The 19,588-nt window shown below is 40.5% G+C and overlaps 1 protein-coding gene across 2 annotated transcripts in view; it reads left to right on the top strand.

Annotated features, from left to right (window-relative positions):
- UGT3A2 (UDP glycosyltransferase family 3 member A2) overlaps window positions 1–18,164 on the top strand; it is a 30,303-nt gene extending 12,139 nt beyond the window's left edge. For both annotated transcript variants that reach the window (XM_010362904.2, XM_010362906.2), the window contains 5 exons: window positions 1,197–1,311; window positions 3,736–4,267; window positions 13,553–13,784; window positions 15,243–15,462; window positions 17,274–18,164. In XM_010362904.2, coding sequence (XP_010361206.1) covers window positions 1,197–1,311; window positions 3,736–4,267; window positions 13,553–13,784; window positions 15,243–15,462; window positions 17,274–17,550 — 1,376 coding nt within the window. In that variant the 3' untranslated portion in view covers window positions 17,551–18,164. The remainder of the gene's footprint in view (window positions 1–1,196; window positions 1,312–3,735; window positions 4,268–13,552; window positions 13,785–15,242; window positions 15,463–17,273) is intronic.
- The last annotated feature ends 1,424 nt before the right edge of the window (window positions 18,165–19,588 follow it).

The following is a 19,588-nucleotide window of genomic DNA, read 5'->3' as shown; positions in this document are numbered from 1 at the left end:
GTGTGGCGAATGAATTTCTTTAGAGGAGGACACCCTCAATGTAATGTTATACCTGTACTCCTGAAGAAAGCTGGAAGCAGTGGCTCTTGCTGGCAAAGATTGTGGGCAATAGTAGGGCTGTTGAAGTACACTGTGGGTAGCCATGCATTGTGTTTCTTCCAAGGTAAAGACACACTGTGGCTGAGAGCCTGTAAAAATCAGCAGGGAAGAGAACATTCTAGCCAAGTCTACGACTGCAAAGTATTTGCCAGTAGATACTTGGATAGAGTCTTTCATTTCAATTAAGTTGAGTATGACAGCCTTAATATGTGGGACTATGTGTTAATATACCCCCAATCCGCACACAAAATTTGATTTGGATGTGATGAAGGCACACATGTATTAAGAAGATATGAGAGGTTTATGACTCATAGGGTGAGGTTTTTTTTTTTTTTTCTTTTTTTTCAGAATAGCAGGACAGGCTCCCAGGCAAATCTGAAAAATGGCTTTAGAGAGCAGGGAGGGATGACTGGCTTGAGTTTTTACTGTGAGGAGAGGTAGGATGAGCTGAGGATTTCCCTTCATTGTCCTGACTTGCATGGATTGAAACTCCTACCAGGTATAAGAGAGAAGGTATGTGTGCGTTTTCTTACCAATTTGCTCAGATGAAGTATGGGGTTGGGAAGGGGAATTGGGGCTTGACATTTGTCAAGAGGCAAACAGTGAAAATAGAGTCAGACTTCTTATTACACATGGGTAATGAAGAAGGGGCCAAGCTGGCAAGTCAGGATGTAGGAGACTACTCTTTTAGTGAAATCTTTTAGTACTTCTTAACTGAATTTAAAAATTATTTGCATGTATCACTTTAAATAATAAAAATTATTGTTTTGTAAAACGGAAAGAACAGCGACTCTGGAATCGAACAAATGTGTACTGTATTTAAATACAAATTATACCAATGGCTCACCCCTGTAATCCCAGTGGTTTGTAAGGGAGCTGAGACTGCAATGAGCTAGGATTGTGCTATTGCACTCCAGCCTGGATGACAGAGCAAGACTTTGTCTCAAAAATAAATAAATGCATACATTAAAAATACTTAAAGAAGCAATCATTCAAATACATACATAATCTTTGAAATAAGTTTCGATATTGTTATGCTAATGTTACTCTTTTGTGTAGCATATTTAACTTTTTAAAATCTGTTTCTGTTTTCTTAGATTTTAAAAAGGAGGAAAAATCATATCAAGTTATCAGTTGGCTTGCACCTGAAGATCATCAAAGAGAATTTAAGAAGAGTTTTGATTTCTTTCTGGAAGAAACTTTAGGTGGCAGGTAATTTTTTTTTATTCTTTGAACCAAAGGGTCACTATTTTCGTCATACAAATGAATGGATGGATGCATGGATACTTGGATTTTATTTTAATGAGATTTTATTTTAATAAGAGAAAGTGACAAATGGATGGATGGATGGATTGATAGATGGAGAGACAGATAATAGGGGGAGTAGATGAGTACTACATACTACATCATCCAGTAAAGTCCCTGGACATTCTTCTTTATACCATCTTTCTTACACTATAAGCATGAGTGCTTTCCTGCAGAAAGTGGGAAATTGTTTCTTCTGGGACTTCCTTGCAACACTTCACCTACAATCATTGCCCATAATATCCCCAACACAGAAATTGGGATAGGCTCCTCCAGTTTTCATTGTTGGTGGGAAAATTAGAGTCACCTTTTCCCACTTAACTGTCTTCCCTTCTTCTCACATATATTCATGAATAAAGGGAAGGCTTATGAACATTAGGGTTTGTAGAAGTTGAACATACAGCCATGCAAAGTTCTTTTAAAAAGCAATCAACCTGGTACAAATGAAACATGAAACTGACTCCTTTTGCTTAATCTGGATGGGAAGGAACACATAACTTTTTGATCTCAGACATAAAAGAGGAAACACAGAAATCCATGCCTATCTTGATTAATCACAGTGGCCTTACCTACCCTTCTTTCCTTGAAAATTCCACTCAGTAGTCAACGTAGTGCTTAAATCTGACTTCTTCCATAAAGCCTCCCTCCTCACCCAAGCTGGAACACCCCTCTATGTGTCTGATCTAATCCACCCATTTGACACTTAGCCTATATCATCTTGCAGAGTTAGTTATATATTTTGAGCATATGCCTTCTCTCTTCTTTCCCAGTTTAATATTTTTAAGGACAGGTATAGTTAAGAGTGCATTCTTAAAATATTTTAATTTATTAGCTTAATTTCAAATATGATTAATGAACTACAGTCTAAAAATTTTTACTACATTACTGGCTTTCTTTTTTTTTTGAGATGGAGTTTTGCTTTTGTTGCCCTGGCTGGAGTGCAATGGCGCGATCTCAGCTCACTGCAACCTCTGCCTCCAGGGTTCAAGCGATTCTCCTGCCTCAGCCTCCCAAGTAGCTGGGATTACAGGAGTGTGCCACCATGCCCAGCTAAGTTTTGTATTATTAGTAGTGACGGGGTTTCACCATGTTTGCCAGGCTGGTCCCAAACTCCTAACCTGAGGCTGATCCACCCTCCTCAACCTCCCAGAGTGCTGGGATACAGGCGTGAGCCACTGCACCCAGTTCATTACTGAAATTTTCAAAAATGTTTGACAACTTTTCCTTTGTTATGTGAATCTTTAAAAATATACAACAGAGGATGACTTCAGTCAGTCTGCATATCATTAGTGAGGGACCTTCTCTAACTGGAGGGCAATGGTACAGGTTACAGGTGTGTCAGGGAATTGATTCTCTCAGTCTTCCATACAGCCAGTAGGTTTCTGATATCTAGAGCTCTTGCACTTATTGCAACTGGCCTAGGCATCCTCATCTATTTCCCCCAAATTCTGTAAAATAGGATCATATTCTATGCAGGCATTATTGGGAATACGTTGCAAAAGAATCGTCCCTTTGCATATGTCAGTAAAGCTTTGACATTATCTTACCTGAATACCCCAGCTTGCATTGAGGTGGAAAGAAATAATAATAATAAATAATTAAATAAAGATAATAATATAAATAAGTAAACGAATATGTAAATAAATATATAAAAATATGTAAAATGAAAATAAATAAAAGTAAATAATAAAGAAAGAATAATAAAGAAAAAAGCAATGTGTTTCAAAAACCAGGTTCCTTTTGTTTTTATTTTTTCCATTGCTTAACTCCTAGGGATAGAAAGGTGGAATTCTCATTTTCAGCTGAAATATTCGGCTGTAATATAATCAAAGAGTAACTTGACTGAGGCAATCTCTCGTATGCAAGCACACAGTGCTAAAACATAGCACATATAATCAATATGGATAAACTCTTTCGACAAGTTACTTACACAATTTGGTTGGATAAATAAGAAAATCACTCATAAACACTCCGTATGTAAATGAGGGCTAAATAGAGTGTCACCTAATTTATCAAGGAGACGGAACTCTGAGATCTGCTGCTCTGAGAGATGGCTCCCAGAGTAGAAGGACCTTGAGTTGGCATTGATGGTGGTTGGGATTTGGATAAGGGGAGAAAAGGGGAAGGGAGAAGGGTACACGCTAGGGAGTAGAAACATTTAAGCCAGGATAATTACGGCAGAGGGCATTTGTGGGAAACGGGTTGAATTTGTGGGTGACTGCTAGAAAGGTTGTTGCTTCCCTGGGATATTTTCTTTGTATCTCAAGATACTTTTATGTACTGTAAATTTAACACTTCCCATGAATATTTATTATTATTTTTTTCTTACAGAGGAAATTTTGAAAACTTATTAAAAGTTCTAGAATACTTGGCGTTGCAGTGCAGTCATTTTTTAAGGAGAAAGGATATCATGGATTCCTTAAAGAATGAGAACTTCGACATGGTGATACTTGAAACTTTTGACTACTGTCCTTTCTTGATTGCTGAGAAGCTCAGTAAGCCATTTGTGGCCATTCTTTCCACCTCATTCGGCTCTTTGGAATTTGGGCTACCAATCCCCTTGTCTTATGTTCCAGTATTCCATTCCTTGCTGACTGATCACATGGACTTCTGGGGCCGAGTGAAGAATTTTCTGATGTTCTTTAGTTTCTGCAGGAGGCAATGGCACATGCAGTCTGCATTTGACAACACCATCAAGGAGCATTTCACAGAAGGCTCTAGGCCAGTTTTGTCTCTTCTTCTACTGAAAGCAGAGTTGTGGTTCATTAACTCTGACTTTGCCTTTGATTTTGCTCGACCTCTGCTTCCCAACACTGTTTATGTTGGAGGCTTGATGGAAAAACCTATTAAACCAGTACCACAAGTAAGTAAACCCTCAGCATTCAGTTTGGGATTCACACAGAGGTCTTCAGTGCATAGTTGATGGCTGCCACCTGCCAGTAGGATCCTGAGGCTGAAGTAGGGATAGGCAAGGGAGGCACCTAGGGCATGCTTTTAAAGGAAGTGATGAGTTTCAGGGTTGTGCAAGTATAATGTTAGGCCTTGCACCATCCTGAGATCAAGGACATCTTTGTATGGGTTCCTCTGGCTCCTATCTTGCCACACCCTAGTCCTAGCCTTGATAAAATAAGCCCTGTATTAAAGTTTCAATTTTTTGTTTGCATTTTTATTTTGCATGATCATGTGTACAATAAACATGTAGTTAGTGCCCATTACATGCAATAATTGTTAAGTAGATAAGATGCTCACAGTGAAATGACAACACTATGGATTCGGAGTAAGCAGGGTGGGTCTGTACGGGACCAACAGCAAGAACTGCCGGTGGTATCTCCAGTGTTCCCTGCCTGTAGAGCCCTGGTTCCTGGCTCCACCCAGATCTTCTGACTTGATTTCTCTGGGGTGGACCCCTGCTACTGTAATTTGCAAATGCTGCCCAGGTGATTTGAATGCACAGCACAGTTTCACAACTCAGAACCTCTGCTACAGAAATTTTTCAAAGGGAGGAGAGCTAGGATGAGTTGGCTGCCTGTTGCCTCTGAGCACTGGGTTCCCATTTTACAGAAGTCATCATATTTAATATCCTTCTATCTGTATGGAGGTGTGATCATCTTCATTTTTATAAACGGAGGAGGACAGAAGCTCAGGTGATGTAGGTGACCTTCCCACCACCATGTATTTCAGAGGCCCTGAGGGCCTGGGCTTTCCAGCCACCCAAGTGTCCACTCTTCTAACTTGCATTGAGTGAGCAGGAAGAGGTGGGGAATGATCTATAGGTGATATGGGCTTTGCATTGGTGGCAGGAAGTTTTAGGAATGGAGCTGAGAGGGAAAGCACCCCAGGTTGGGGAGCAGGGGTCCCAATATGTGGAGATGTAATTGAGATGGCAATAAGGCTGGGTTCCCTGGGTGGCGCTGGCTACACTAGTGGAGTAGAAGATTCAATTGCATGAGTAAAACTGTGGGGATTTACCAGAAACCTTAGCTAGCAGGTAGGTGGATCAGGCCTCCACCATGGAGTAGGGAGAGGACGTTGTTAAGAGGATAACAATGGGAATAAGGGTTGTAATGACTGTGAAACAACATACTAAAAAAAATAAAGTTTCTTCTCTGCATTTTCCAATTTTTATATAATGGTCTTATGTTGCCTTGTAATTATAAAAATGATGACAAGGCTGTTTTAAAGAAGTCCTTAGGAATGGTAAGTGGTATGCTGGCTGGAATCCAGTAGAGTCTGAACCACGTAGTAGAATGATGGGTTGGGAGGTGGAGTGAGCCCTTGTAGGGCAGAGAGAATCAGACAGAGTTCAAAGAAATATTTGGAAGTAAGAATTGACAAAATTTTGCTAAACACAAAATTAAGACATTGGATACTGTGAGCCCAAAATACAGGATGCTGGTCTCACCAATTTAGAAAGTTTATTTGCCAAGGTTAATGATGCATCCATGACAGCTTCAGGAGGTCCTGACGACATGTGCCCAAGGTGGTTGGGGCACAGGCTGGTTTTACACATTTTAGGGAGACATGAGACACCAGTCAATATGTGTAAGATAAACATTGGTTTGGTCCAGAAAGGCAGGAGAGGGGGATTCTAGGTCATAGGTAGACAAGAGACAAACAATTGCATTTTTTTTGAGTCTCTGATTAGCTTTTCACTGAGTGCACAATTTACAGAAACAGTCACTTATACCTTAGTCTGGGTTCGTGAAACAATAGGGCAGAGGAATCAAGCCAACATTTGTCTCAGGCGAGCAGACGGATGCTTTTGAGTTCTGTCTGCTCTTTGTCCACAAGGAATTTTCTTGTGGGCAAATGGTGAGGGGGGTATGCAGCTTTTTTTTTTTTTTTATCTTTGTGGCTATGGCTATCCTATTTAGGAATGGAATGGGAGGCAGTTTTGCTCGATGCAGTTCCCAGCTTGACTTTTCTCTTTAGCTTAGATTTGGGGATCCTGAGATTTATTTTCCTTTCACAACACTAACTTTGTTAAGAACTACCTGGGGGACTTTAAGATACAAGCTGCCCAGGCCTGCTTTCGGGACACAGCATTACTGCTTTTTTTTTTTTTTTTTTTTTTTAAATCCACCACATCAAGGCATTGATCACTTCTTTATGTTACAAACATCCCAATTATATTCTTTTAGTTACTTGAAAATGTACTATAAGTTATTGTTGACTGTAGTCACCTTGTTGTGCTATCAAAACTAGACCTTATACATTCTAACTATATTTTTGTACCATTAACTATACCCACTTCCCCATCCCAGCCTCTGGTAACAGTCATTCTACTCTCTGTCTCCATGAGTTTAATTGTTTTAATTTTTAGCTCCCACAAACGAGTGAGAATATGCAGTTTGTCTTTCCGTGTCTGGCTTAGTTCACTTAACATAACGTACTCTAGTTTCATCCATATTGTTGCAAATGACAGGATCCCTTTCTTTTTATGGCTGATGAGTTCTCCATTATGTACACATACTATATTTTCTTTATCCATTCATCTGATGTTGGACATTTATATTGATTCCATATCTTGGCTGCAGCGAATAGTGCAACAATAAACACTGAAGTGCAGGTATCTCTTCAGTATAGTGACTTCTTTTCTTTGGGGTATATACCTAGCAGTGAGATTGCTGAATCATATGGCAGTTCTAGTTTTAGTTTTTTGATAAACCTCTAAACTGCTTTCCATAGTGGTTGTACTGATTTAAATTCCCACAAACAGTGTGCAAGTTTTCTTTCTCCACATCCTTGTTATTGCCTGTCTTTTGGATGAAAGCCATTTTAACTGGGGTGAGATAATATCTCATTGTAGTTTGGTTTACATTTCTGTGGTAATCCATGATGTTGAGCAAACCTTTTATATGCCTGTTTGTCATTTGTATGTCTTTTGAAAAATGTCCATTCAGATCTTTTATTTTTTAATCAGGTTATTAGATTTTTTTTTTCTCATAGAGTTGTTTGAGCTTTTATGTATTCTGGTTATTAATCCTTTGTCAGAGGAAGAATTTGCACATATTTTTTCCCGTTCCATGGGTTATCTCTTCGCTTTATTGATAGTTTTCCTTTGTTGTATAGAAGCCTTCTAACTTGATGTGATCTCATTTGTCCATTTTTCCCTTGGTTGCCTATATTACGCAAGAAAAACAAGTGCGCCCAGATCAACATCCTGGAGCATTTCCCCAATGTTTTCTTTTAGTAGTTTAATAGCTTGAGGTCTTAGATTTCAGTCTTTTTCTTTTCTTTTCTTTTCTTTTCTTTTCTTTTCTTTTCTTTTCTTTTCTTTTCCTTTTTTGAGACTGAGTTTTGCTCTTGTTGCCCAGGCTGGAGTGCAATGGTGTGATCTTGGCTCACTGCAACCTCTGCCACCTGGATTCAAGCAATTATCCTGCCTCAGCCTCCCAAGCAGCCGGGATTACAGGCACCCACCTAAGTTTTTGTATTTTCAGTAGAGATGGGGTTTCACCAAGTTGGCTGGGCTGATCTCGAACTCCTGACCTCAGGTGATCCACCTGCCTCGGCCTCCCAAACTGTTACATTTAAGTCTTTTATTCCATTTTGATTTGATTTTTGTATATGATGAGATATAGGGGTCTAGTTTTATTCTTCTGCATATTCATATCTAGTTTTTTTTTAGCACCATTCATTGAAGAGACTGTCCTTATGTTCTTGGCACCCTTGTCAAAAATAAGTTCACCACAGATGTATGGATTCAATGCTGGGTTGTCTATTCTGTTCTGTTGGTCTATGTTTCTTTTTTTATGCCAGTACCATACAGTTTTGGTTACTATAGTCTTGTAGTATAGCTTGAAGTCAGGTAATGTGATTCTTCCAGTTTTGTTCTTTTTGCTTGGGATGGTATTGGCTATTCTGGGTCTTTTGTGGTTCCATATAAATTTTAGGATTATTTTTCCTCCTGTGAAGAATGTGACTGGTATTTTTATAGAGACTGAATTGAATCTGTAGATTGCTTTGGGTAGTATGGACATTTTAACAATATTGATTCTTCCCGTGCATTAATGTGGAATAGCTTTCCAGTTTTTAAAATGTTTTCTTCAAATAATTGCATCGATCCTTTTTCACTGGAGAGATCTTTTACTTCTTTGTTTAACTTTATTGCTAGGTATTTTATTTTGTTTGTGGACATTGTAAATGAAATTACTTTCTTGATTTCTTTTTCAGACTATTCACTGTTGGCATATAGAAATGCCACTGATTTACATATATTGATTTTGTGTCCTGCAACTTTACTAAATTTGTTGATCAGTTCTAATAGTTATTTTGGTAGAGTCTTTAGGTTTTTCCAAATATAAGATTATATAATTTGCAAACTAGCATAATTTAACTTCTCCCTTTCCAATTTAACTGCCCTTTATTTCTTTCTGTTTTCTGATTGCTCTAGCTAGAACTTCCAATACTATGTTGAATAACAGTGGTAAAAGTGGGCATCCTTGTCATGTTAGAGGAATGGTGTTCAGTTTTTCCCCATTCAGTGTGATACTAACTTTGTGTGTGTCATATATGGCTTTTATTGTGTTGAGGTATGTTTCTTCTATACTCAGTTTTTTTAGGGTTTTTATCATGAAGGGACTTTGAATTTTATTGGATGCTTTTTCAGCATCAATTGATATGATCATATGGTTTTTTTCCTTCGTTCTGTTGATATGATGAATCACGTTGATTGATTTGCATATGTTGAACAATCCTTGAATCCCTCAGATAAATCCCCCTTGGTCATGATGAATGATCTTTTTAATGTGTTGTTGATTTTGGTTTGCTATATTTTGTCAAGGATTTTTGCTTTAATGTTCATCAGAGATATTAACCTGTAGTTTACTTTTTCTGATGTGTATTTGTCTGGTTTTGGTATAAAGGTAATACAGGCCTTTTATTCCCTTCTCTTCTATGGTTTTTAGAATAGTTTGAGTAGGATTGGTATTAGTTTTTTAAATGTTTGGTAAAATTCAGCATTGATGCCATTGGGTCCTGGGCTTTTCTTTGCTAGGAGACTTTTTATTACAACTTCAGTCTCGTTACTTGTTATTGGTCTGTTCAGGTTCAGGATTTCTTCATGGAATAATCTTGGTAAGTTTTATGTGTTTAGGAATGTATTCATTTCTTCTAGGTTTTCCAATTTATTGGCATACAGTTGCTCATAGATGTTTCTAATGATCCTTTGAATTTCTGTAGCATCCGTTGTAATGTCTTTTTTCTTTAGTTCTGACTTTATTTGGATTTTCTCTCTTTTCTTAGTTTGGCTAAAGGGTTGTCTATTTTCTTATCTTTTCAAAACCAAACTTTTCATTTCATTGATCTTTTATTTTTTAATTTTAAATTTCATTTATTTCTGCTATGATCTTTCTTTCTTCTACTAATTTTGGGTTTGGTTTGCTCTTGATTTTTCAATTCTTTAAGATGCATCCTTAGATGGTTTATTTGAAGTCTCACTCTTTTGATGTAGGCCCTTATAGCTATAAAATTTCCTCAGTATTATTTTCACTGTATCTCATAGGTTTTGGTATGTTTTGTTTTCATTATCATTTGTTTCAATAAATTTTTAAATTTCCTTCTTAATTACTTCATTGACCTACTGGTCATTCAGGGGCCTATTGTTTTATTCCATGCATTTGTATAATATCCAGAGTTCCTCTTGTTATTGACTTATAGTTTTATTCCATTGTGGTCTAAGAAGGCAGTTGATATAATTTCAATTTTTTTGAATTTCATAAAAGTTGTTTTATGGCCTAATGTATGGTCTACACTTAAACATGGTCCATGTACCAAGGAGAAGAATGTCTTTTTTGCAGTCATTGGATGAAAATTTCTACAAATATTATTAGGTTCACTTAATCTGTAGTGCAGATTAAGTTCAATGCTTCTTTGTTGATTTTCTGTCTGGATGCTGTGTCCAATGCTGAAAGTGTTACATTTTCCATCTATTATTGTATTGGGGTCTATCTCTCTCTTTATCTCTAATAATGTTTGCTTTATATGTCTGGGGGCTCCAGTGCCTATATATATAATTGTTATATATGCTTGCTGAATCAACCTTTATAAAATTATATAGTAACCTTCTTTGTCTCTTTTCATGGTTTTGTCTTGATATCTCTTTTATCTGATGTGAGTATAGTTACTCCTTCTTTTTTCTTGCTTTCCACTTTCATGGAATATCTTTTCTATCCCTTTATTTTCAGTCTGTGTTTTCATAGGCAGTGTGTTTCTTGGAGGCAACATGTTAAGTCTCTTTTTTTATTTATTCAGTCACTCTTTCTGTTTTGATTGGAGAGTTTAGTCCGTTTACATTCAACGTTATTATTTGTAAGTAAGGACTTACTCCTGCCATTTTGTTATTTGTTTTCTGGTTGTTTTGTGATCTTCTCTTTCTTCTTTCCTTTCTTCTTGTCTTCCTTTTAGTGAAAATTATTTTCTCTGGTGGTGTGTTTTAATTTCTTGAATTTAATTTTTTGTGTATCTGTTTTAAGTTTTGTGATTTGAGGTTACTACAAGGCTTGCAAGTAACATCTTATAACCCATTATTTTAAACTGATGACAACTTAACTTTGATTGCAAAAAGAAACAAACAATTAAGCAAAAAAGAACAGTAAAGAAATTTTACACTTTATCTCCCAGTTCGCTAAGTTTTTGTTGTTTCTATTTATATCTTATTATATTGTCTAAGTTCACTTATTCTTTCTTCTGCACGGTCAGTTCTTCTCTTAAGAGACTCTGAGGCATTCTTCAATATGTCAATTGCGTTTTCAACTCCAGAATTTCTACTTTTTTATTTTTAATTCTTTCAATCTCTTTGCTAAATTTAGCTGATAGGATTCTGAATTTCTTCTCTGTGTTATCTTGAATGTCACTGAGCTTCCTCAAAACGGTTATTTTGATTTCCCTGTCTGAAAGGTCACATTTTTCTGTGTCTCCAGGATTAGTTGCTGGTGCCTTATTTGGTTCATTGGGTGAAGACATGTTTTCCTGGATGGTCTTGATGCTTGTAACTTGTTCATCAATGTCTGGGCATTGAAGAGTTAAGTATTTATTCTAATGTTTGCAGTCTGAGCTTGTTTGTACCTATCCTTCTTGAGAAAGCTTTCCAAGTGTTCAAAGGGAATTGAGTGTTGTGATCTAAGTCTTTGGTCACTGCACCTGTGTCTGCATTAGGGGGCACTCCAAGCCCAGTCATGCTGACTCTTGCAGCCTTGTAGAAATACCACCTTGGTGGTCTTAGGTAAGAGCCAGGAGAATTTCTTGGATTACCAGGCCGAGTCTCTGATTCTCTTCTCTTACTTTCCTATATACCCACAGAGGTTCTCTCTCTCCCTGTGCTAAGCTGCCTGGAGTTGAGAGAGGGGTGACACAAACTCTCATGACCACCTCCACTGAAATTCTGCTGGATTATGCTTGAAACCAAACAGAGCACTGGACCTCGTCCAAGACCTATGATAACTATTGCCTGGTTACTGCTGATGTTTATTCAAGGCTCTAGAGCTCTTTAGTCAACAGGTGGTGAATTCTTCCAAGCCTATACCTTTCCCTTTAAGGCAGCAGGTTCCCTTCTGGCCCAGGTTGAGTCTAAGAATTCTGTCTGGGAACTGGGTCCTGGAATTGGGAATTGTAGGGATCTACTTACTCTCTTCCCTCCCTTCCTAAAGCAGAAGTCTCACCTGTGGCCACCCCACCCCAGGCCTGTGAGAAGTACTGCCTGGCTACTGCTGATGTCTATTTTAGGCCCAAGGGCTTTTGAATTAGCAGGTGGTGAATCCTGCCAGGCTTAGGTCTCTCCCTTCAGGGCAGTAGGTTCTCTTCTGACCCAGGGCATGTCTAGCAATGTTGTCCAGGAGCTAAGGCCTAGATGTGGAGATGTTAGGATTCTCCTTGGTGCTTAATTTTACTGTAGCTAAACTAGTACCCAAATTGCAAGATAAAGACTTTTTAACTCTTCTCTCTCCTCTCCTCAAGGAAGGAGTCTCTCCTGGAGCTGTGGGCTGCCCTGCCTGGAGTTGGCGGAGGGGTGACACAAGCACTCCTTTGGTTGCCCTGGCTGGTGTCTCACCAGGTCATGTGCACCAAGGAATTTTAGTTCCTGTGGCCTAGATTGCCTTTCAAGTTTATTTAGAACTCCAGAGCATTTTAGCCTGCGGTGGTTGGTCTAACCAGCACTGAGGTCCCTACTGCTGAGGTGGATGATTCCCTTCTAGCAAGGGCTCATCTGAATGCTCCATGCATGGGTGCCAGCTAAATTCTTCCCTGTGTTGCTTTGCTCTGTGACTGCAGAGCACTGACTTCCAGTGCAAAGTCTATAGCCTCTGTGCTCTGCATCCCCTAAGCACACAGATTCTCTCTCTGCACCACATGGTAATTGAAGACTGTCGTTCCTACCTTCTCAGTGCCACTTTCCTCGGTATGATGTTAAAACCAGGAATGGTGATTGCTCACCTGATTTTTTTTTTTTTGTTCTTTTGAAGGTGTTTTCTTGTGGATAGTTGTTAATTTGGTATTCCTGTGGGGGGCACAATCACTTCAGGGTTCTCTTCTGCCATCTGGCTCCACCTCCCTATGGCATTGCTGCTTTTAAAAAATCTTTCTCTGTGGTTATAATCTGTAGTCCTGTGGGTGAACTACTGAGGTAGAGGATGAAGTATGTACAAAAAGATCAGTGACCTAGACTATCATAAAACATTAGAGGAAAACACACTAAAATAATACATTTTGTGTAGATGGAGAGGAGCCTTACCCTATTCTGCCACCGTTTCTGCCTGCAGTGGAGGTATTCTCCCAGCTTCTCTATTCCAGCCTCCAGAAATCCCACTCCTCATGTTGGACCCTGGCCACCTACTAGTACTCTTCCAGATACTATTACCTCGAGTCTGACCTTGGAAAACTCCTGTGAGTCCCTGAGCCTATAATGGGTGGAAGGTCAAGAAAGGCCCTGATAGTAGGGTCAGAATTTCAAGAAGAAAGATGTTCTCACCAACACAAAGGACATGACCACAGTGCAGCTAGTATTGCGCTATCTTAGGAGCTATAATAATAGCTTTGGGACAGTGAGGACAGGGCACTGTGTTAGTAAATAGTCTGGCTTTCATTTTCTGGTCAACTAGACTTTTACCAATAATTTTGTCACCTCTTTACCTTGGTAATCTTTCTCCAGGACTTGGAGAACTTCATTGCCAAGTTTGGGGACTCTGGATTTGTCCTTGTGACCTTGGGTTCCATGGTGAACACCTGTCAGAATCCGGAAATCTTCAAGGAGATGAACAATGCCTTTGCCTACCTACCCCAAGGGGTGATATGGAAGTGCCAGTGTTCTCATTGGCCCAAAGATGTCCACCTGGCTGCAAATGTGAAAATTGTGGACTGGCTTCCTCAGAGTGACCTCCTGGGTAAGGGCTGCCCAGGACTGCCCCTCTCCTTCCACTGACTTGTCTTTGGGGCTCATCTGGGCTCTGACCTTTAGCTGGACATTTGTACCCACTGTTGAATGGCACAGGTAAGGCTCAGTGGACAGAAAAGTAGCAGCCAGTGGGAGTTCTTGGGAAACAAAGCTATACTTCCAATGGGATCAGATGTCAAAGCAGCCATCTTTCCTTCATTCTTTTCTATCCCAGACCTGATGTTTGCAGTCCTATGTGATATTCCTGTCAAGTCTCTTTAACCCTACTGCATTTGGTCTTGGACAAGGTCACCCAAATAAGATTAAAGACAACCTATCAACTCTGAATGTATATACCAGGGATTGGGAGAGTTGCCACTCACTTTAGTGACTTTGTGAGCACCAGTTTGGCCACATGGACTTACACAAACACACATCCACACATAAATATGGACACATTCTCTTAATTTACTAAGGGTCTGAGCAATTTCTACCATCACAAGATTAATGCCAATGATGTTTTTAGGATGTGCCAACATACCTGTGTGCCAGGCTTAGCAACTTCACAGTTGGTGATTTGGTCTACCGAATTGTCTGGGACTAGAGAGCTGCCTCACCCCCAACAGGTATTCTCCATGCCAAGTGCTGCCATAGACACTGACTAGAGCAGAGATTCATAACCAAGATTATGGCTCAAAAGAATCTGGGCAATTTAAGAAGTAGATTCCTGGTCCTACTTCTGTAAATATATATTTTAAAATTCTGGGGTAGGGCATATGCCTCCCATTTCAAAGAAGAGACAAGGAGTCTGATGCACATTGCAGTTGAGTGACCCAGGTTGAGATGTGCTTGTCGTTATCAACAATCACTTTAGTTAGCTCTAAGTAATGCTGGCATGGAAAGACAGGAACTGGAAATACAGAGGTGAAAGATCTAGTCTACTTTCAAGGGGCTTCTCTTATAATTGAGGACACCATACAGTCAATACAAGTTTTATGAGTGACACATGAGTTGTGTTGTCAACAAATATGTCAGGAATACAAGAAAAGGGAAATTAGCTGTTAGTGGATAAAAGAGGGCTCAATATAGACAGAGGAGGTAGAAACAGAGAGACACACAGAATACAGATGAGAGAAGCAAAGAGAGGCACAGGGAAGACAGAGAGAAGGAAGAATGGATGGACAGATAGAGATGGATGCCTTGCTTAGCACTCTTCTCTACAGAAGTCACTCAATTCTAAGCCTTAGCTGAGTTTCTGCCTGAGGGAAGATGTTTCCATTTAATAACAATGCTTGGAATCTTGTATCTTGGAACTGTAACCTTGGATGTGTCCCAAGCACAGTCATTAGATACAATGTCTCCAACACACTGCTAGATCCGCTTGGTACCTTCTTATCCCCTTCATCTCTGCCTGATATCTTGAATTTTTCATCCTGAAGTGTCCCACTCTCTTTCTTATTTACAACAGCTCACCCCAGCATCCGTCTGTTTGTCACCCATGGTGGGCAGAATAGCATAATGGAGGCCATTCAGCATGGTGTGCCCATGGTGGGGATCCCTCTCTTTGGAGACCAGCCTGAAAACATGGTCCGAGTAGAAGCCAAAAACTTTGGTGTCTCTATTCAGTTAAAGAAGCTCAAGGCAGAGACATTGGCTCTTAAGATGAAACAAATCATGGAAGACAAGAGGTATGCAGCTCTCTGGGGTTGTGGTCATAATGATGAATGAAGGCAAAAACACTAAGGGTACTGTGGGAGTCTGTTTCTTTGGTTTTGCTTTGTTTTGTTTTAGATTAAAACTGTATTTTCTGGGACATGGGATAATATGTGTGTGATGCCAACAGCTGACCTGTGTCCTCTGAGAGCAAGACTAGAGCATTTAAGTTAGATGCTAAGAATCATTTCCTACTTTTTCATTTTGGAGAACCTGGACCATGTATACAGGGTCTCTGTGAGTTGTATTTCAGGTCAATTGGAATTCAGGTCAGCGGGATTCCAATTGAGGCAGGTGATTGCCTTTCTGTTCCCCAAATACTCCACACTCTTCTCCCCCTTGGCCTTTTGTTTGTGGTGCTGCCTCTTCACATACTGGCTCCTTCGTCACATTCCAGTCTCATCTCCAACCCATTTCTTCTTAGAGTTCACCTCCGACAGTCCTAAGTAACCTCTTCTCTCACCCACCCCCATTATATCATTTCCTTCTTAACACTTCTTAAGGTCTGTAATTACCTCAGCTATTTATGTGTTTGTTTACAGAGTCTCTTTATGTTGCCCAGGCTGGTCTCAAACTCCTGGGCTCAAATGATCCTTCTGCTTCAGCCTCCTGAGTAGCTGGGATCACATAAGCCACCATGCCTGGCTTATGTTTTCATTTATTATTTGTCCCCCTCACCTTCCAACCAGAGATTGGAGAGTTAGCTTAATGAGGACAGCAGCATGTGTCTCTTGTTTTCTGCTGTCTTCTTAGTGCCTAGCACATGGTGTGCCACAAAGTAAATGGTTAATGAGTTTTAGTTAAGTGAGGCAATAGAAGGGGCCCAGTGACCTCCAAGGTAACTAACTACATATCCAGCACAGTGATCTCATGTGAAGAGAAAAATACACCTCATGTAATAAGTGAATAATTTATTGGAGTTTCAAAGGCACAAACCAAAATCAGACCTCAAAGCTTAACATGTATTAGGAGACACTCAGCAATTCTCACTAGGTGACTTAAAACAACCACATAGCTCGTGGTTCTTAGCCCTAGAAGAGTCATTAATTTCCATGGGTTGGTTAACTTCAGATCAGTTGTATATATTTGCAATTTTATGTATTGCTGATGGTCATTTTCTGAAAAATGTGTTTGTAACTTTCATTGGATTTTTCAATGACCTAGACCCAAAATGACCATTCTGAGCTGGGATGGTCCTTAGACATTGTACATAACTAGGGCCAGCTTCACAATTTGTGGGACATGGTGTAAAATAAAAATGTGGAGCCTCCTATTATAAAGTTTGAGAACTTCGACATGGTGAAACCAAGTACAGGGTGCTACTAAGTATGTGGTACAAATATGCAGCCTGCAGCCCAGGAAGTCAGCCGTGGTCAACATGACGTTCTGATGCTGCAGGAATGTGTAGGCTTTAGCCTGTGCCTGACATTCCCTACAGTGAGATTTGTCACCCCATCTAGAGACTGGCACAATGGAGGTGCTACATGTATATATATAATAATTACATCATATATAATTTTCCTAGGGTACATCATAAACCTCCTTGGAGTAGGGACTAGTCTTTGTGGACTTAGTCACTTTTTTGAAGTTTAAGACTTTCAGCATTATGCATGGATCTTTGCATGTAGGTGTCATGATTAAACTTCAAGGGGACCCAGATAAATGACGTCAAAGGCAACAAAATTTCCTTGAAACTTAGTCTTGCGTGCAGCATATAGAACGGATCACACAGTCTAACTCTTGTGAGATCACATTAGTAATGCCCGCTCTCTGTCTCTCTCAACAGGTACAAGTCTGCAGCAGTGGCTGCCAGCGTCATCCTGCGCTCCCACCCGCTCAGCCCCACACAGCGGCTGGTGGGCTGGATTGACCACGTCCTCCAGACAGGGGGGGCGACTCACCTCAAGCCCTATGTCTTCCAGCAGCCGTGGCATGAGCAGTACCTGCTTGATGTTTTTGTGTTTCTGCTGGGGCTCACTCTGGGCACTCTATGGCTTTGTGGGAAGCTGCTGGGTATAGCTGTCTGGTGGCTGTGTGGGGCCAGAAAGGTGAAGGAGACATAAGGCCAGGTGTGGCCTTGGTGGAGTCTGTTTGGTGGGTGATGTCACCATTTCTAGGGGGCTTCCCACTAGTTCTGGCAACCCTGTTCTCCAGTCCTTCTAGTTATCTCCTGTTTTCTTGAAGCATAGGAAAAATGGCCAAAAATCATCCTCTCCACTTGCTAATTCTGCTACAAATTCATCCTTACTAGCTCTTGCCTGTTAGCAGAATTCTTTCCAGTCCTCTTGTCCTCCTTAGTTTGCCATCAGCCAGGGCTGTGCTGTGATTCTGTCTCTAAGTGACTTGGACGACTGACCCTCAGATTTCCAGCCTTAAAATCCACCTTCCTTGTCATGCGCCTCTCTGAATCACAGCCTGACCATTCCAGACTTCCTGTCCAGATCTTCTCAGCCTCTTTCAGTCACCATGTGTCACAGGAATAACACCGAGAAAGACAACTCGCATATTCTTTCCATTTCTGTTCTGTTCTCCTGCATATTCTCTTCAATGCTCAGGAACCCTGCCCTGTGCTTGCAGGTCTCCACATTGGGTCCCTGTCTCTGGTGCCCACAGAGAGCTCCTTCTTTGCTGATCAGGCATGCAGACTGTAGGTTTCCAGATTTCCTGAAAAGTAAAAGTTCACAGAATTATCTCCTTGCAGCCTCACTAAACATTTGACCAAGAGATTACTGTTCTAGTTGCCCAGAATTCTGTCATCTGGCTACTCAAGGCTATTGGGGAATGAGGCACGTCTGTACACTGGCACTGGCCAGGATGAAGGCAGTGGGAAGTGGGTGGAGGGTTAGCCAATCTGTAGGGTCTGAAGAATGGGAAAAGTGGCCTACAATCCTCCAGAATGCTTGACCTGTTGAACCAGATTGTTTTGCTATTTAGTCTTGGCCTATATTCATGCACATAAGCAGCAAGCAATCATGGGCGGGCTGATAAAGAAACACTTCTGTTTCCTGGTTACAGTCTCTGGCTGGACTTGAGGAATCACTGAATTGGCTTCAATGACTTTCTAAGTGTGATAGGGATGCCGAGGCAGGCAGCCAGAGCAGATGATTTCAATCATGGAGCCCCAGGTCCATGTAGATAAGAAGGGGGAATGCAATTGTAGCTGTGGTTCCAAGGACAGGACTGTGTGTTGTTCCCTGAGGGACCATTAACACAAACCAATGGGCACTAAACCTTAAGTAATATAAGAAGAGTAACAGATACCCTATTTAGTGTTCTGTAGAAAATGTGATTTGCAAATTGACTCTTTTCAGCCAGTGTGGCTCTGAAGTCCTCAGTGCAAAGGTTTTTTTTTTTTTTTTTTTTAGATGGAGTTTTGCTCTTGTCCAGGCTGGAGTAGAGTGCAATGGCATGATCTCGGCTCACCACAACCTCTGCCTCTGGGGTTCAAGCTATTCTCCTGCCTCAGCCTCCCGAGTAGCTGGGATTACAAGCATGCACCACGACCCCCAGCTAATTTTGTAGTTTTAGTAGAGACGGGGTTTCTCCATGTTGGTCAGGCTGGTCTCAAACTTCCTACCTCTGGTGATCCGCTTGCCTCGGCCTCCCAAAGTACTGGGATTACAGACATGAGCCACCGTAACTGGCTGGTGCAAAGGATTTTGTACTAATGAGTAGGAGGTATGTATCCACATCAAAATGGCCCCACGTGTATGGGAGAATGGAGGCTTTAGGCTTACTAATAGGTGCTAGAATTAATCTTAGCATTCATGTTTACTGTTTCCATGTGAAGCCTTCCCACTCTTCGCTAACCTCCTCCCTTTTGACTGACATTAAGGTTTAGAAAATGTGTAGGTTGGTATCAGGATGGAGGAAGGAGCACACCATGGGGACTTTTCCCTTCTGGGGCCTCCACAATCTGCATGTAATGAAATGCTGTATGTGTGATAAACAAGAAGAGCACATAACACCCACAGAACCCTAACTTCCCAAGAGATGAAACACCAGATTGCAGCGGAGCTCTCTCCCAAAATCCTGCTGCCAGCTTTTATGAGCACTAATGAGTCTGTAAATATTGTGCCTGTGAAGCAGGCTCACTATGTA

Source organism: Rhinopithecus roxellana, chromosome 3 (assembly GCF_007565055.1).
Source record: "Rhinopithecus roxellana isolate Shanxi Qingling chromosome 3, ASM756505v1, whole genome shotgun sequence".
In the NCBI taxonomy this organism is placed as follows: Eukaryota; Metazoa; Chordata; class Mammalia; order Primates; family Cercopithecidae; genus Rhinopithecus; species Rhinopithecus roxellana.
Note: the sequence above shows the minus strand (reverse complement) of the source record. Positions and strands in the feature narration are given on the sequence as shown.